Source organism: Xenopus laevis, chromosome 5S (assembly GCF_017654675.1).
Source record: "Xenopus laevis strain J_2021 chromosome 5S, Xenopus_laevis_v10.1, whole genome shotgun sequence".
Taxonomy (NCBI): Eukaryota; Metazoa; Chordata; class Amphibia; order Anura; family Pipidae; genus Xenopus; species Xenopus laevis.
In genome coordinates, this window is record NC_054380.1 from 38,107,707 (window position 1) to 38,127,943 (window position 20,237).

The 20,237-nt window shown below is 36.0% G+C and overlaps 1 protein-coding gene across 1 annotated transcript in view; it reads left to right on the forward strand.

Annotated features, from left to right (window-relative positions):
- ltbp1.S (latent transforming growth factor beta binding protein 1 S homeolog) overlaps positions 1-20,237 on the forward strand; it is a gene marked incomplete at its 3' end in the record, with an annotated part of 117,043 nt that overhangs the window by 78,212 nt on the left and 18,594 nt on the right. Inside the window, 6 exon segments of the mRNA NM_001088785.1 lie at positions 4,735-4,860; positions 8,633-8,758; positions 11,200-11,343; positions 15,656-15,733; positions 18,504-18,668; positions 20,129-20,215. Coding sequence (NP_001082254.1) covers positions 4,735-4,860; positions 8,633-8,758; positions 11,200-11,343; positions 15,656-15,733; positions 18,504-18,668; positions 20,129-20,215 — 726 coding nt within the window.

The window sequence follows — 20,237 nt, forward strand, 5'->3', positions numbered from 1 at the left end:
GTGATGGGCGAATTTATTCAGCAGGCGAATTGCCGCGATTCACGGCAGCGAATAAATTCGCGGAACCGCCGCAAAAATTTGCCAGCAAAAATTCACCGTTTTGCGAATTTCGGGTTAAATTCGCAAATTTTTCAGCGAAGTGAAATGCCTCAAATTCGCCCATCACTACTTATAATAATATTACTCGTTTAAAAGGTTATCATTTTTTTCAGATTTTTATATATATTTAAAAATGTAACGCCCAACTGTCCTGTTTGTGGAAAAAGACAGTCTCTCTACCCTCAGTCCCGGGTTTGTTACTGAAATGCCCCGACTTTCTCTTTGATCTCCTGCACTGAACAGGCAGAAAAAGATACAAAGTTTCTATCTTAATTGGCTTTTGGCAGAGAGCCCAGAATAGATTCTTAGACACTTTTTTATCAATGTAAGATAAGCAGGTCTCTTGGGAGAACTTAGACATCAAAGCTTAAAGGGCAATTCACCTTCATTAGCAAAACTTTAATAACAGAGAAATGTGTTCAAACTTTCCTAACCTACCAAATTTTGTAAAATAGGCATGGGAATTAGGGGGTGTGGTCACAAAATGGGCATGGTCAAAAATTCATGCAGCAAATCTTTTTGTCCCTCAGTCTATTTCTAAAATGTTGGGAGGTATGATTAAAACAGTGTAACAGTAATCAGGTCTTCTGCAGGTCTTTTAATCAGTTGACTTGCACAACTGTACCTGGAGTTAGAGTCAGGAATGCAAAGAATATTGATACAGCTTTCAATTAAATTTAAAATAAATATTTTAATTAATGTATATTTTAAAGATGCCTAGATTGGCTTATTAATTTACAATTCAAAAACTGTGTAATTGGGGAGGGAACTCCATGATAGCCAAATATTTTTTACAGGAGTGTATGTACACATTAGTTATTGTATGAAAACTCATGATGTCCTGAATGACAAAGTACAGGCATGGGATACCTTATCCAGAAACCTGTGATGCAGAAAACTCTGAATTATGATAATCTTTAATAGAGTAAATTTTAAGCAAATAATTCTATTTAAAAAATATTCTCTTTTTCAATGTAATAATAGAACAGTACCTTGTACGTGATGGTAACTAAGGTGCATGAAACCATATTGGAGGCAAAACAATCCAATTGGCTTTATTTAATGTTCAAATGTATTTTAGTAGGCCTAAGGTATTGAAATCCAAATTATGGAAAGAAAGATCCCTTATCCAGGAAACCCCAGATCCCAAGCATCTACAGTATAGTAACTATAGAGAAACTAGACCCTGCGGCTATACCAGGAGGTACAGGGGCCCCATGAGGCCCTAATTCATATACAGTTTCAATAAATATTGGTAAAAAATTCAACCGCTAAACATATTGGGGGCCTGAAAAATAATTTGCTGTGTAGCCCAGTAATATCTAGTTACACCACTGCCTGGCTGTGTTGGGAACTTGGGGTGCCACCTGCCACTGCAAGGTGCAGACGGAGTCCATGACCAAGTGACTGTCTGATAGAGGAAAGCCAGGAGGGTGAGCAATCCCCCAAAAAAGTATCATGAGTGCAAGGGTGCCCCCAACTTGTGTTTTGCTGGTAGTCCACAAGGGGCCCAGTTTAATGAAGGAACTCATCAAATGTATGATGTTAGCACCCAGTGGGCAGGATTTATTTTTGTGAAAATTTGAAGTTTACCAAATAATGGCTGCACAGTCACGTAATACATTGGAGCCTTGTTTGAAAGCATTTTTTTTATCTTCTGTATTGGCTGATTAGAATTCCCTTAAACTTTACAAAGATATGGCTGTCTATATAAAGCTTTCATATCCAATCCAACACTCAAAAAATGTGTATTTAGCATACATAACTATAACTCAGGGCTTTCACTCATTATGGAAGTTTGCTGAAGCACTTACTGTATATTTGCCATGCTCTGTGAATTTCAAGAACGGGTTCATAAAAGAGGCACTTCATTAATACAAGGAAGAGTTATTTTCTGTCATTCTCTTTAAGTAGCTCGTAAAGATATTTAGTACAGTGACACAGTGAAATTATGTTTAATACTATACATCTTTGTACATTCAGTTATATTTATATTTTATATTTTCCGCATCTTGGTGTCTCCTTGTGTAAGGTACACCGTGAGGGAGCCATTTCTTTTTTCTAATTATTTTATTAATTATTAGAAACCTGGCTCCTGACCTTAACCTGCCTAATCCAACCTGTGATCCACCTGGCCCTGTCTCAAATATATATATATATATATATATATATATATATATATATATATATATATATATATATTCGCACCTGCATATGGCTGGAGGGGGGCAAGGAAAAGTCCAAGTATATAAGTAGGGGCAGATTCATTAAGGGTCGAATTTCGAAGTTAAAAATACTTCGAAATTCGACCCTCGAATTGAAATCCTTCGACTTCGAATATCGAAGTCGAAGGATTTAGCGCTAATCCTGTGATCGATCGATCGAAGGATTTTTCGTTCGATCGAACGATTAAATCCTTCGAATCGAACGATTCGAACGATTTTAATCCAACGATCGAAGGAAAATCCTTCGATCAAAAAAAGGTTAGCAAACCTATGGGGACCTTCCCCATAGGCTAACATTGACTTCGGTAGGTTTTATCTGGCGAAGTAGGGGGTCGAAGTTTTTTTTAAAGGGAAAGTACTTCGACTATCGAATGGTTGAATAGTCGAACGATTTTTACTTCGATTCGTTCGATTTCGTTCGAATTCGAACGAATTTAACCAATTCGATGGTCGAAGTACCCAAAAAATACTTCGAAATTCGAATTTTTTTCATTCGAATCCTTCACTCGAAGTTAGTGAATCTGCCCCGTAGTGTTGCAGTGTTTACCAGAGGGGCTGGGAAACTGTGGATGGGTGAAGGAGCAGTTGGGCTGGTGGTGAATACAGTCTACCAACTGCCCATAAACCACCTCTGGGTGGAATTGGCCGCCCAACCCTCAGGTATGGGGGGTCATGTGGTTTCAGCATGACATTTATATCTTTCAAACGTATTCAGATTTGCAGGTAGCAAGGTCTGTTGCACACGTTCCCCTCCTACCAATTTATCTTCCCAGCATAACACATATTTCTACAGTGCAAATATCCTTCCAGTGTTTAACTGTACAAAGGCTGCACGTTTTGTCCAAATAATTGCAGTATCTGAATATCTGTTTGACTTTTAGCATAGTAGGACTATTGAAGTTGAGAAGTTGAGCCCCAAGAAGTTTCAAGTACTGGGCAAATATCATAGTGATTAAGGGGAATATTTCTACAAAGGTCTGTAAATATTTAATCCAAGAAATATGCAGGGATGGGCGAATTTGACCCGTTTCGCTTCGCCAAAAATTCGCCGCCGGCGAAATGTCGCAGACGCCCATTAAAGTCTATGGGCGTCAAAAAAAAATTGTCGCGCGGCGAAATTATTTTGTCGCGCGTCTTTTTTTTTTGACGCACGGCTCCATACAAGTCTATGGGCATCATTTTTTCGGCGAAACAAGGCGAAAAAATTCGCCCATCCCTAGAAATATGGTGTAAAACAAGTGATCGGTGGCGGAAATATGTAAAGAGTGTGGTCAGTGCTTCCCTATGTCTACCATTAGGGTGATGTTTTAGCAAACATGGATAATATCTTATCTCTCTGGAAGAGAGGTACATCTTATAGCATTATCTCGTAATTATAAGATGTTTTGCTTGTGCCAGAGCACATCTCCTTGGGTTTATCAATCTCTGTTATGAGAAGCTTGAAAGAAGTCATGGTGAGAGACAGTTTAAAACTAGTTGTCTCTGTGAGAGAGAAGTAGGTTCTCTCTTTGTCTTTTTATTAGACCCGTATCATGTTTCCATAATTCACAAAGTTCTTCATCCAGTAGAAAGATCTTAATGACTTTTATCATTGATCATCCCAATGATAATCTTTGTCAAAATCAATGGAATACTATTGAAATAACGAGATTATATTTGACTCCATTCCCATTACTACATAAACAACTACAGGTATGCAACATCTTATTCAGAATGCTTGGGACCTGGGATTTTGCAGGTAACAGATCCTCCCGTAATTTGGATCATCATACCTTAAGTCTACTAGAAAATCATGTAAATATTAAACACAATAGGCTGGTTCTATTATAAGGATTAATTATATCATAGTTTCGATCAAGTGCAAGGTACTACTTTATTATTTGAGGAGTAGTGATGGGCGAATTTATTCTCCAGGCGCAAATTCGCCGGTGAATAATTTTGCGAAACGCCCACGGGAATTCGCTGGCAAAAATTCATGGCGCAAATTCGCCCATCACTATTGAGGAGAAGAAAATAATTGTTAAAAATTTGGATTTTTTGGATGAAATGGAGTCTGAAAAATTTGCGAAGAATCCGCGAAACGGCAAAAAATTTGTGATATTCGTGAAATTTGAAAGTTCGCAAAAAAAATCTTGAAATTCGGAAGTTTTCATGAAAAAATCGAGCAATTTGAATGTCTTCACTAAAAAATCGAGTAGTTCGAACCTTTTTAAGAAAAAATCGAGCAATTTGAACTTTTTCACGAAAAAATCGTGAAAATCAGAAATTGACGCCGAAACGAGGGAATTCGCTGCAAATTCGTGCCAGACGCATTTATTCACACATCACTAGCTCTAAGAACTAGCTGAACATTAACCCCTTTTTGATCTACCTTGTCAGATTAGCATTACATGTGCTTATTGTTTTTCAGATATAAATGAGTGTGAGCAGCCTGAACTTTGCACTCCTAATGGGGAATGTCTCAACACTGAGGGCTCATACCACTGCATCTGTGAACAAGGCTTTACTACTACAGCCAATGAAAGATCATGTGAAGGTAAGTGATTTTTATGCTCAAAAGAACCATATCTTAACCCCTTAATTTGTAAAAAAAAAATCCACAAAAAATGTTTTGTTTTATAATTGGACCAGTCAGATGCCTTAAACTGCTAGTAATTAGTATTTTATGCAGGCAGAAGAATTAAACAACATAGAGGTTACAAATCAAGAAAGATTGGTTAATCAGCATTGTTCTTCTTTATACCTAAGTTTTAGGAAGCAAACTAGGACAGCGTACCATACCATATGTATTTATCCATCTTTCTGTCTATAAAATGTAATTGTAAATATGTGTAAATGCACCAATATAGTACTGGCTGGATGTTATAAAAAAATCTTTTGACCTTGGGAGGCACAGATGAAAATTAATGCATAATAAGGCTACATGCTTGCACTTTCACAATTTCTAATTTAAATGGCCTTAACGGAGTAACTAAAACCCTTATAAAACATAATCTCTAACTATTATACTTATATCATGTGTTCTACTATATGAAGAGCAGTCATATAAATAAATGTCCTAGCTTATATGACATCGATATGATTAGCAGCACATTTTCTAGGTGTGCGGAATCTGCACTTACAATGGTATATTGCTTGCCAGACATAGGCCCATTTCCACTGGATTTCTAGAAAAAAATTAAAATGTTGAATCAAGGGAAATTGCTCATTGCCTACAATTATTTGCAGTACATAAAGGTCCTTTATTTCTTGGTGTTTCCATTCTTATGTCCTGCTCATGCTTTATGTGTTTGTTTTATATAAGTATTTCAATATGTTCCAGCATTAGGAGACATTTTGGACTTGGAAGTACTGTAAGTGGCATAAGACAAGCCATTTTAATATTTACGTTCACCAGAGCCTGTAATTATTGCTTTAGAACAACAAATACGCAGTGCTTTTAGATCTGTCATAAACTTTATTGTATTCTATTCGTATTATATGGTAACTGGTTACCTTTACTATGAAATTACAATAAAAACAAATTGAAGAAAAATACCAACATGTTACACACCAGTGTGATGCTGAAAGTAAGTCATATTTCGCCAGTACTTACAAACCACATTGGACTTGTTGACCATAAAACTCCATATTAATATTTATCTTCTCTGGCCTATATTCCAAGCACTGCTGTGAAGTGGTTTAGCTTAGGGTTCACTTAAGATTTTTTGGAAACAAAACGGCCAACCATCTGTTACTTTACTTTACTTTACTACATTTAATAGGTCCTTATCTAATGTCTGCTTTTGAATGATATGAATTCTATTGAAGAGGATTTCACTGCAGTTCTTTACTACTTTATTGTAGAAAAAGTATGGGTACCAATAAATAAACTTCTTGGCAAACAGGAAGACTAAATAAGTTGTATTTGTATATAGAAAATTAGGTCACCAGAAAGTTTTTAAAATTTGACCCTTTAAAACCCAGCACAAGTCGATCCAGTGGAAGGCAAACAAAACAAAATTGAGAAATTGAAAAATATAAGAGGGTTTGGGAGCATCATGGATCAGTTACAACTGATTATATCAAACTGATATTATATTATATAATATTATATTATATCATTCTAAATTATAAATACTATAAATTAAATATTAAGGGGGCTATTTATCAAAATCCATATTTTTCTGATGTTTTAAAATAAAAAAAAGTCCGACCAAACTAGAATCCACGATTTTCGTGTAATCGGGGGGAAAGCCCGGTATGTTCGGATTATTGTACGAAACCCAGCTTAGACAATAATATCTTCAAATTGCAAATAGGACCTCTGCCATTGACTTCTACGGGACCTCGACAGGTTGAAGATGGAGTATTTTTGGCTTCAGACTTTTTGTAGCCTATGGATATAATAAATCTCGGAAAATTTTAGTTTTTTTCCCACTATAAATTTGGATTTTATAGTAAAAAAACTAAATCATTTGTTACTTACTCACTAACACCTCTTCTGAGGGTAGGTTCTATGATGAAACCAAAGGATCAGTTCTAAAAAAAAAAATGTATTGTTCCAGAAAACTGTTTTTTGTACATACTAACCCTAAAAGCTTCTACTGATGCAAGTGAGAAAACATGATTTCTGTGATCATGAGTGTTTATGTGTAAAATGAAATTCCTAGATAAGATTTAAGGGCATATATTTTAAAGGTAGAATTTTTCTGGTCAGGCTTTTTGTCGCAAATAATCAGAAAAATTTGCAACTTTTTTCAGGATGCAACTAAACTGTGACAAATCCAAATCTGAAAAAACTCCAGCTAAAACCTGTCAAAGTCATGTAGAAGTAAATGGCAAATGGTTTGGAAGATGTTTCATGACTTATTTCTCTTCATGGGTTTTGGGCATTTTGACACTGGTTTTTGTGCCACAATCTGAAAAAGTCATGGTTTTCGAGAGACAAATTAAAAATAGTTTCACAATTTCGTTGCAGCTTTTCCCACATGCTTTTTTTGTTCTGATTTTTTAATAAATTAATTTTAAGTTAAAAAAATTTAAGTTAAAAAATTATTATTAAGTATGAGTTGTGGGCAAGAGACTAAGGAAGAAATTAGAAGGCTGTGAAATGGTTTATTTAATTGTAACTGTTTTATAGCAATATTGCTGAAAGTGTGAAATATTTCAAATAAGCATGTTTAATAAATTAACTGTTTTGATGTGTTTTATAATTTTTTTCTCCTTACATTTCCTGGCAGTAAATATAAGTTTTGTCCTGTCATTCTGTATGTTCTACAATGTCACAGCTTAATTTCCTTTGTTGTGTTATTTTATGTAAAAGTGGATCAATATCAACTTAACCCCTCTCACCATTTAAGGCTGTGTTACCTTGAGTTTAACCGCAGATCCTATTTTAGTGAAAGGTTAAAATTCAGTGCAGAACAAAAGCCAAGAGTTATGCCTCTCCACACAACTCCAATCTGAAGCATGTGCAGTAAGGAATGAGCATGTTCTTTCCAATGCTGTACTTTACATTGCAATTTATGAGTTAGACCCAAAACATGTAATTCAAGATGAAACTATATTGTTTATCGCAGCTGGTCAACTCCAGAATGTGGGTTAGACCTAGCACTTGCACAAGGGTGCTTCTAGCAGCTGGGCAAAGCCATAGTGTGGGTTAGACCGAGTGCTGGTGATTTTTTTGTGTGTTTCATGTAATCCAAGATGGCAGCCAAAAGAGCAATGCATACTGTAAGTAAGTGAATGGGTAGAAGTGTTTTGGTTTACAACTATAGTGGTTTAGGTGGGGCATATATATATTATGGATGTTGGCTTAGCATGCTTCCTCCCTCTGAGGCTAGTCTATCAAACCTTCAGCCGTTGTTAATCTTTGACTCCTAGATTCTTTCAAGGATATAGGGAGTTTTAAATCAGCAACACTTGGAGGACTACAGACCCCTATTTGGTATATGTACTTTTTACTAGTTTTAAAGATCTTAGTTGCCTTGGGGTCTGCCTTGTCTTGGGTTGTCAACAATTCAGCTTTTCCCATCTTGAGCAAGAATATTGACCAAGGACAGTGGGAACAGAAGATAAAAACTAAACTCCATCTAAAATACTTACTAAATTAATTATCTTAATTTGCAGATGTGGAATCGCACATGTCATTTTACATATATATATATATATATATATATATATATATATATATATATATATATATATATATATATATATATATATATATATATATATATATATATATATACAATGTGTTGTGTAAGCTGCCATCTTGTCTTCCCATGTGCTTTGTCTGTCTGATGTCAATAATGTCTTCTTTTCAGACGTTGATGAATGTGCTAACACTACGCAGTGTGGCAGTCAAGGTATTTGTGAAAATACAGAAGGCTCCTATCGCTGCCTCTGTTACCAGGGTTATCAGGACTCCTTCGATGGGCAAGGGTGTGTGGGTGAGTCAACGACTGTGGGTGTTTGTGCCAACAAACACTGGCAAAATAATATAACAGATGACTATTTATGATTCCTTAAAAGGAGGTAATCAAAGAACATCAGTCTGTAGTATATGATAACGTGCACATAGTTTTAGTATACACAATGTTTACACAGGTGGGTCATCTAATATCCACAAATTCATACTTTTTTATTTTATGAAGAGATGTGGCAGAACTTCTGCACATCCAGTAATATGGTTCAATATATTTACAGGTGCAAATGTAGCATTATAAAAGCTAGACCCTATGCAATTTTAGAGAGGTTTAGAGTCTGCTGTTGTTACTACACACATGCATTTTTTAACACTATGTCTATACGCTCTATATTCATACTTCAATATTCATATTCATATTTCAATGTGTAGTTGCTGCACAACTAAAATTATATTATCAGCAATATGTTTCCTTTGAAGTGAAAGAAATTAAAATGATTGACTTTTGGAAATCACTAAGCATTACATAGGGATCTTCTTCTGTAAAGGAAAATAATCTCAACTGTACAAAGCTTTCCTTATTCCAAAATGGTTATTTTAATGAGTGAAACCAGTTATGTGCTACCTAACAAGGAATAAATGCCATGTAACACAACAAGACATTAACATTAAAAATCTGAAGTGGGGACAAATCTCCATCCCCATGAAAACTGACAAATGCTGTTGACATTCAGCTGAGCTGTTTTTTACTCTAATGCAAGTTTTAGGAATATCGGCTGTTTAGTCTCAGTCACATGCTATACTTTTCCATTATAGAAATTGTGAATTCTCCTCAAGTGGTTTTGTAATATAAACCATAGACATTTCAGTCTGCCAGAACAGAGTGTACATACGTTAGACATTTCTGAGAAAGTATAAAGAGATTCCAAAATCTTTTTTTCATTTAATGTTGCAGTTCTAAGAATCTTGAATCACTATCAGCAATGTTACTTATCCATCTCACCTCCTAATTTGGTCTTATCCTTGTCTGGATTTATGGTGGTTAGCCTCATTTTTACTGTCTGTTTTATTTCTCACTGGCTCTTATCTGTATGATGGGCCATTTTCTGGAAAGTCATCAGTAGGGATGGGCGAATTTTTTCGTCCCTGTTTCGCCACTGACACTTGGGCCCACCAGCAGTTATCCTGGTGATCCAGTCCGACACTGCCTGTTTAGTGGAAATGACACCCATGCAACAACAACTTCTGTTTTTTTAATGAATTGTCGCATTTACTTTGTCACCATTGTTTACCAAGAATTTATAATACATTTTTTATAATATTGTACTACATTCTAAATATACATATTAGCAGGCTACACATTGCCCTGTTAGGGAGCATATTTATAAAGTTCTGTTATTTATGCCCAGAATGCAGTGTAAGATAAATGGCAAATTTATAAAGCTCTGACGGTTAATAAATAAAAATACTGGCATTGCTATTTATTTAATGCCATATTATCACTAACATAATTGTATATAATCCCTCTAAACCAAATGGAATCAGTTAAGGGAGCAAAGAGATTCTGTTGTAAGAAATGTCAGCACCGCTATTTATTTTTTCAAGCTAACACTTCTTTTTACAGAACTGTACACCATGCACATATGCCAGTATTCATTCTGGCATATGTGCCTTGGTGTATTGGATTGTATTTCAGCTTGTTTATAGGATTATTCTTAGAACAAGGGAATTAAAGAAATTTTTACAGATTTCCATCACATGAAGTTGTGTTCCAGAAAATGAGGATAGAGGAGAAAAAAAGATATTAAAAACCAAGGAGCGAATAAACAATAATACATTTTTTCCACATATTTATAAATATGCCCTTAGATGATGTTATTTTATTAAACATTTTTCTACAAAGCCTATTATTCATTTTTTAGATCCATGTTAACATTTTGTGGCAAATAAGTTGCATGCAAATAAATCTTTCTGCTATGAAACTTTATTCTTTCTTGTTCGTTCTACTATTTATTATTATACAGCAAATAATCATTGGGTTCATGCAATAAAAGGTCCCAGTTTGCACCAGGTCTAGCATCACATAGCAACCCATGAGATCAGTTGCTTTCATGCTGGTGATTGAAATTCTTCTTGCTTATTGGTTGTTGTGGGTTACCAGATCAGGGGTAAAGTTTGCAATTTTTTTCTGTTATCCCTTTGGGTTTTGTTGTTTGTGAGTGCTCTGTTGCACCACTTTTTCAGTGGAAGGTTTATGCGACCAAGGTTTTTCTTCAAGTGAGGAATCTGCAAACATCCAGGAAACTCTATTATTTGTTTTAGTCATTTCAGTAGCAATAACATTTAATTGTGCACCAGGGAACTTTTATTTTGCAGCAGACAGTGCTTTTGGTGTGGGATGGATGGTAAGATGAAGAGCTGTCAGTTAGAAAGAATGTATCTGAATAAGTGTTCTACATTTTCCAGATGTGAACGAGTGTGAAATGCTGAGCGGAGTATGCGGGGAGGCCCGATGCGAAAACGTGGAAGGCTCATTCCTCTGTCTGTGTGCTGACGAAAGCCAGGAATATGACCCTATGACAGGGTATTGCCGAAGCCACGATGTGCATGGTGAGGAATAGGTTCAAAAGTTTAATTTATAGTTGAATGTTAAATCTAACTGTGGTTGACCTTTGTGGATTGAACTTGTGACATTGGGGAAGTCACACTTCTTAGGAGTTGCATGAGTCACACCAAAATGCCTGCAATGAATACAGGGACCTGAATAAAAAGGACATTAAATAGAGATATTGCAGGAATTTCATATTAATGGCACTTTATGTCATGACAAACAACAAAATTCTCATGTTCAAATAGGAGTATTTTACATTCTAGAGTTTTTTGTGCTTATCGCATCTGTAAATTTTGTGTGTTTTAGAACACGTACCCCATGTTGGAACTTCATATTATAACAGCATAAAAAGCCTTGTATGTCATAGGCCTAACTATGGCTAGTTATTCATTGCATTTAAACCCTTTTTAATTTTAATATTCAAAGGCAAGGTAGGCTCTGGATGAAGTTTTTAGGATTGTAATATAGGAAAGTCATTATGTATTGTGAGAAATTTCCTAAAGCATGTGTGTTATTATAACTTTTCAATTTTGTTTAATTTTGGTGATCTACAGTATACATTAGTAATGTGCGGGTTGACCTGAAACCCATTGGGACATACAGGTTTACTGGCTGTTGGCCAGGTTAGGGTTGACAATTTGGCAAACTATTGTGGGTTTAGGGTTGGTTGCAGGTCAGACTGGAGAAGAACTACTCCTCTGCTCTGGAACATTCCTTGGCTTGGAACCAGAAGAGTGCACAGAAGTAGTGTACAGAGTCAGAAGATGCAGGTTGTGCACAGGTCCTAAAATGACAACATTTTGTGGGGTAGGTTTGGGTATGGGTTAAGTTTTACCTGGCCAGCACATCACTAGTATACATCAAAAATAATCTATGAATCGAAAGTACAACTCGCAGAGGCCAAGAGAGCTGGGCTGCACTCTAGCTTCTCGCCGCCTGTGGTTTTTTAGCCAGATAGCGGATATTCTGTAGAAAAAAATTCAGCCAGAGAGAAGCTGAGGCCCAGCCCAGTATGCCATTGGTCTAAGTCATCTCTGGCTGACAGCAGAATAACTATACAGGCCAAATGGCATTTAACAGGTTTTATTTGTTCTGTTACACACAAGCTGCTAGGAGTTACATCTCATACTGCCTGCCTGGCATTGGAACAGTGTAGATGCCGTTAACCAGACATGCCAATATTTATGGAGTTAAACTTCGATACATCATCTGCCATGACCAAACCTTCTTATAGCTCAGCTATGTATTTTATTAACTGCTGCACTGATCAAACATTCACCAAAATGTATAGAAAATATATGGTGATGCCACAATTAAATAGGCCTTTAGACCGTACTCACTGTGAGACAGTCATCAAGGGTTCAGGCTATAGGTTTATAATAGGATCAGCAAGGATTTCACATACAATGTATTATATCCCCCTTTACCACTCCCATCATACATCTGCAAACACTTTTAATGACTGGAATATTTACATTCTTATTCCAAATAAAAAGAAGAAACAATGGCATTTTTAAACATACATATGAGGGCATAAAGCATTTGCGTACTTTAAAAATGACACAGTCAGCAAACTCTCCCTGGGACAAGTGCCATGGAAAAGACTTGGCGTATGTACCGGTATTTTGTATTTCTCCATTCTGTTTTAAAATGCATAAAGCTCCCACTACATGGATCTTACGAATTTGGGCCACAACTCACACACTACCTTTCCTGCAGCTGTATAAACCATTACTTTTTCTGTTCATTTCTGTGGTGCGGACTTGGCTCCCCTTTTAGTTTTGCTGTATTCCTATAAGTTATTTTGGCAAAACTTCTAGTTCTGCAGACAGGTTTGACCATAATTCATTTATTGTGGTTCCATAAACCTTGGCATGTCACACTAGATTTTCCTTATTATTTATTCTTACTGATCTGTGGAGTGTCAAGGAAATTTAAAGTGAAACTGTTGCATTCCTGCTAATGATAGGAGGCCTGTATGTATAAAAGAAAGCAGCAGCATTTTTTTATTTTGAAATAATTGAACTTAGCACTTTCCAGCCCAGCAGTGCTTTCTCCTCCTACACCTGCACAGTGTTTGGCAGTGGCAAGGTTTACTAAAGCAGTCAACCTATTTGAGCATTGTCCCTTTAATTGGGCGTTTTAGCTTTTTGTTTTCTGTTACCATGTCTGAATATTATATCTAAGATTTAACATTAAATTAACAGAAATACAGGAATAACAACCTATATAACTGCTTTAAGTTGATATAAAAACATGTTAGAATTAGAATTTTTATGGGGTTTTAGAGTTTTAAAATATCAAATGTTATAAGATTTAGGGGAACATTTACTAAGGGGTAGATTTATCAAGGGTTGAAATGAATTAGAGGGAATTTTCTAAGTAAAATTTCGAAATTCTAAGTAATTTTTTGGATACTTCGACCATCAAATAGGATACTACGACTTCGAATTCGATTCAAAGTAAAATAGTTCGAATATTCGGATAATCGAAGTACTGTCTCTTTAAAAAAACATTGACTTCAATACTTTGCCAAATTAAACCTGCCAAATTGCTATGTTAGCCTATGGGGACCTTCTACAAACTTTTTCCAAGTCTTTACACATCAAATTAAAATCGTTCGATCGATCGCTGAAATCCTTCGAATGGTTCGATTCGAAGGATTTAATCGAACGATTTTAATTCGATCGATTGCCAAATTTGCTGAAAAAACGTAGAATTCGATATTCGAATTCAAAGTATTTAAATTTGATGGTCGAATTTCAAAGTATTTGTAACTTCGAAATTCGACCCTTGATAAATCTGCCCCTAAGGGTCGAATTTATAAGTTAAACAACTTCAAAATTCAACCATCGAATTTCATACTTCGATAGTTGAAATATTTTCCATAGAAAACACCCATTTTCGAGCAAAGTCAAGATCGTTCGATCAAACGATTTAATCCTTTGAATCGAACGATTCAAAGGATTGTACAAAAAAAAACATTGACTTCTAAAAACTTAGCCAAAGACTCAGAGAGGTTCTAGGAGGTCCCCCATAGGCTAAACAGCAATTCGGCAGGTTTAGGGTGGCGAAGTGTCAAAGTCGAAATTTTTTAAAAAGACAGTACTTCGATTTTCGAATGGTCGAATTTGTGAAGTATTTTCAATTCAAATCGAATTTTGGCCTATTCGATGGTCGAAGTACCCAAAAATGACTTTGAAATTCTAAGTTTTTGAAGTCAAAAATTTACTTTGATCCTTAGTAAATGGGCCCCTTAGTAATCATCAAAAACTCAAAAAAAGAAAATGTAATAATTTGGTATCTAAAAGCTGCCAAATTCATGTAGGCATCAATGCCGTTGTCCTAAGTAAAATGTTTTTCAATTTAAGTTTTTCGGCTTTTTCGAGTAGACCCTCTGAAAATCATGAAAAGAATAGGAATTCACTGCTTTCAGGGTTTTATTTTACAGTTTTATCCAATCAAGTTTTTAGAGTCAACATTTTAAAAAAGAATTTGGTAAATGCTTGGTAACATTTTGAGTTTATTCAAATTAAAAAACATTCTGAAATTCAAAAATTCAAATGTATATGAATAGGCCTATAAGTGAGTTGTGGTTACGCATTTTATACTGAGAATACCATGTAAGCCAACCCCTGCTCTTAACGTTTATTCATGGCAAGGAATTCAGTGATCAGTTGTGTGGTAGTACTGCCCTCAACAGGCTCAGAGTAACTGATTTTAATATGCATATTAAAAATACTGTGTGTGTATATATATATATATATATATATATATATATATATATATATATATATATATATATATATATATATATACACGTGTGTGTGTGTATATATAAGGCAAGCAGGGGAGGTCAAGCAGGGGAGGTGGGGGCACATAGGCATGCTAATTTGCATCCATACTGGTATACTGCATGCAAGTTCCAGCCAACCAAAAATTGTATTTTGCCCATAAGACTGCATTCGTATATGAGCCCTTAACATTCCCAGCTATTTTAGGTCACCAGATGTAAGGGCAGCTGGCGCAATACCTCTAAGAAAATCAAAACTGAATACCAAATTTTCTTTTTCATGAAAGCAAAAAAGAAAAAAAATCAAATGATTTGAGTTATTAGTTCCTTAAAGACTTTTGTTTGGAGTCATTTAAAACCATCCACTGTTACCAGGATAATGCTGGAAATATATTAATCACCAGAAATAACACAATAAGAAAAATGTCTACAAAAATGAAATTGAAATGGCGTCAGCCGTGTTCAGGGATTCCATGATTGATACACCTGCTAATGTTTGTATCTTCTGTTTCAAAAAGGCACCAACTCCTTTGGAGAGAGCAACAATGATAGTTTGCTTAATACTTTCAGTCCCAGTGTTACCCATGATAATACAGGTAAGAAGCACCATGAAAAGCTGCTTAGTAAAGTAGTAACCTGCACCAGCATCCATTGGAGCAAAAAAGGAGCCAAGTTTTTTCTCAGCTCTTTCCTCCCATCTACCTCTAATCCCCAATGTGAATAACTCAGCTCTAATTCCAGCTATCTTCTTCAGATCCAGGCGCATGTCTTATCTTCTGATCTACACTGTCCGCATGAGTTATCTTGATTGTAAAAACAGCTATCAACCAAACTAGGAAAATTCCACAGATCTGGAAGATAGCTCAAAATACAGAATAGCATGTGTAAATTCAATTGTGGCTGTTGAGATTTTGGATGAGAATCTTTGGATATAACCCAATAGATCATTCGATTAGGAATGGGTTTAATCCATTGTTTACGTTTTGTTTTATAATGAAGTGGTTAAGAATTGCAGTGATATATTTAGGGGGTTATTTATTAAAGTCTGAATGCCAAGAACTCGAAAAATGTACTATACTATAAAATCCAAATTTTTAGTGAAAAAAAACTTGAAATTTTCAGGATTTATTATACCCCAAGGATAGAAAAAAAATCAGAATTCGAAAATTCAGCATCTCAGACCTGTCGAGGTTGTATATAAATCAGCAGGAGAAGTCCCGAAGATATCCTGATCTGCACTGGGTTTCGTGCAAAAATCCACAGATCTGGAAGATAGCTCAAAATACAGAATAGCATGTGTAAATTCAATTGTGGCTGTTGAGATTTTGGATGAGAATCTTTGGATATAACCCAATAGATCATTCGATTAGGAATGGGTTTAATCCATTGTTTACGTTTTGTTTTATAATGAAGTGGTTAAGAATTGCAGTGATATATTTAGGGGGTTATTTATTAAAGTCTGAATGCCAAGAACTCGAAAAATGTACTATACTATAAAATCCAAATTTTTAGTGAAAAAAAACTTGAAATTTTCAGGATTTATTATACCCCAAGGATAGAAAAAAAATCAGAATTCGAAAATTCAGCATCTCAGACCTGTCGAGGTTGTATATAAATCAGCAGGAGAAGTCCCGAAGATATCCTGATCTGCACTGGGTTTCGTGCAAAAATCCAAAGATTTTTTGAGTTTTTCGGGCACAAATCCAAAATAAATCAGAGTTTTCCTGCAGAAAATTCGAAAATCTGAATTTTTGGACGATTTTCACTATGTTTTCGAGTTTTTTCCACTAACTGGAATTTTTCGGGAAAATGTATTGATAAATAGCCAGAAATAACCCATGGGGATTTGTTTGGAGTCTATTTTAGAAAATAATGAGATCAATTTGGATTTTGATAAATAACCCCCTTTGTGTGTTACTTAAGATACATAATGATTTCTCCTTTAATTTTTAATTTTTGTTTTTTACTTAATGTTCATTTCTCTTTTAAAAATGGATAAAATTTTGCTTACAGCTTAATGTATTTACATTTTTATTGTCCTGATTTGTACTATTTGGAGGAAGGAGGAATGAGATTTTATTCCTTCTATGACAAACGTTCACGATCAATTGTCATTTAAATTGTAGGATTAAAGTAGGGAAAATAACAAATTATATGATGTTCTGTCCATTAATTGCAGACAGCAATCATACAAAATGATGTCTCGGAAATAATAGTGACAGTCCCAGTAGTGATCCATGTATATTGTCAGATAGGCAATACCTGCAAAGATATTATCCAAAAGAAATTTTCTGACCTGTGCAATCATCTAAACAACATGGTATGAAAATTCAGAGGAACTACCAATCGCCTGAGCGAACGGACGCTAGTGACGGTCTCTTTCGCTAGTGAATTGTCGACAGCGCCTGAATTGGCGATGTCCCTGTGGATTGGATTTCGAGCGCATTTTCGCTAGCGACTGCCACTTCGCCCTTTAGTGAATCTGCTCCTTTGTGTTTTCACACAAAATTCTTTGTGCGCACCACAATTTGTTGTGTGTGCTGGCCTCAAAATTAAGCGCACACCTTAGAAGGAACATTGGAGGAGTGCTAGGACTGTGGGCACATATAATAAGACATCTATGAAAAGTCAGTGGAGGGGTACCAGGACACTGGGTACATAGCCTTGGCTGCCTAACCTTGCAGCAAACGTAGTAGGAATCAAAGGGGAAAGTTGCAGGGTGGGTGAAGCCAAGGACTTGCCTTTTGGTGCAGTATTGTGTTGGTCCAGCTCTGCAGGTCCCAAACATTCCAGATAATTGATTTCATGTGTTTAGCAGGACAAAGTATTGATAGATTAGAAATTCTCTGATACCTAAAAAATTACGAGTTAATGTAGTGAGGGAACCAATATTATAGTTATTGTAAAAATACAGGCAGGTTCAATTTTCCACTTGGTGAACTATGAATACTAACAGCTTTTGGCTATGAGCATATTTAACTTATTTAACTTAAATTTAAATTATATCTGCCTCTACCTGGCTGCATGGCCAAACATACTGAACTCCCGATGCATCATGCTGCTTGCTGAATCCTATTTCTAATGGCCTGTGCTCTTCTTATATGAACATGGTCTCTTGATGTCGCTTCCTCGTAAATTGTTTTTCACCACCCATATTAATTTGCTGCTTTTATTGCAAATCTGGAATTACTGTTGTTTGTATAATAACTTTCAGACAGACAGATAGATATTTAGATTGTATGCTTATGTTTGTTTTTATTTGTTTTTAATGTTTAAGATGTAGAACCAACAATTTAGATTGCATTTTACTGCTCTGTCTGAAATGTACTTGCTGTTCTTGTATTAAAACACATCTATCTATTCCAGAGGAAAATGATGAAGATTACAAGGACTGCTACTATAATATCATTGGGGACAACTTCTGTCAGAATGTGTTGGCTGCCAACGTTAGCAAGCAAGAGTGTTGTTGTACATTAGGAGCTGGATGGGGAGATAATTGTGAGATCTTCCCATGTCCAGTCATAGGTTCTGGTAAGTAGAAATCCACGCTTGAGATATTTGTTGTGATTGGTGGCATTACAATAGTTAATATACTATAGTATTATCATGTGCAAAAAAGTGAATGGAAAAAAATTGTCAGCTGATGCTCCAAAAATAAGTGTAATCTTCTGAAAATTAGGTAGTGTAGATGACAATAGGCAGGAGACACTTTAACAGGTCTACCCTTCTAAAGGGCTGTGGTTGCCTTGGGCTGGTACAGAAGTCCAGACATAGGGGCAAATTCACTAAGATTCGTAGTTGCGCCAGGCCGCCGCACTTCGCCACACTTCGCCAGGCGTAGTTTCGCCAGCGCTTCGCAAATTCACTAAAATCTGAAGTTGCGCTCAGGGGTAGCATAAGGTTGCGAAGTTGCGCTAGCGTTGATTCGCTAAGTAAAGCGAAGTTACGCTAGCGAAGGCTAGCGCCAAATTCAAATTTCAATGGAGGAATATGTATCAGCACTACAAATGCCTAGAAAACCTTCAAAACATCAAATAAAAATTTTATTTTGCCCTACACATGTGCCCACTGTCTAGGTAAGTTGCCATGAGTCAGGAAATGTAGGGGGGATGGAGGGGAGCCCAAAAAATTTTTTCGATCTTTTTCAGCCTATCACCCATAATGTAGAAAACACGCCAGCGTTTTTTGGGACTTAGAAAAAATTTTGACTTTTTTTGAAGCAATCCCTATCTACTCTATTGCGCTTCGCCTGGTCTGAGGTGGCGAAGGAAGTCTAGCATAAAATGTAGCGTTCAGTACACTGCGCGCGTTAGTGAATTTGTGTAGTTACGTCGCTAGCGAAACTTCGCCAGGCGTAAGGGTGCAAAGTAACACTAGAGAAACTACGCCAGCATTCGTTAGTGAATTTGCGCAGTAACGAAAATGCCAAACGCTAGCGAAGTAACGCTAGCGAAGTAACGCTAGCGAAGTAACGCTAGCGAAGTAACGCTAGCGAAGTAACGCTAGCGAAGTAACGCTAGCGTTCGGCCCTTCGGCGCTTAGTGAATTTGCCCCATAGTGTACTACTTCTTTAGTTGCGCTTTAGTTCTCCTTGAATGAAGCTAGGCAATTAACACTAGAATTTTTAACACTGACTTAAAATGGGAGAAAAAACCCCAGAGCAAAATATTTGATTTCTATCATTTCTAACATTTGACTTCAGGTGTGAGTGATCTATAAAGCACATTATGATTCACTCACACCACCCTAAACATCACTCACTGCTACGATTTAAGCAGTAAAGGTGACATGGTCCTACACTTGCTAAAACAAAAATGAAGCCCTCTGAATGCCTGTGGGTGTGTTCTTGTGATATAATTGACACCCTGAGTTCCATTGCATGTATAAAAGCACTTCCTTTATACAGTCATTGAACTCATAAGGGTTATTATGGTATTACATTTAATTCCATTAGCCAGCATTGCTTGTATTTCATTTCTTTGTATACTCAGATGAATTTACAGAAATGTGTCCAGAAGGAAAAGGCTACATACCATCAAAGGAGTCGATGTATGAGGGCAATGATATATCTTATCAAGGTTAGTATCTACATAGCTCAAT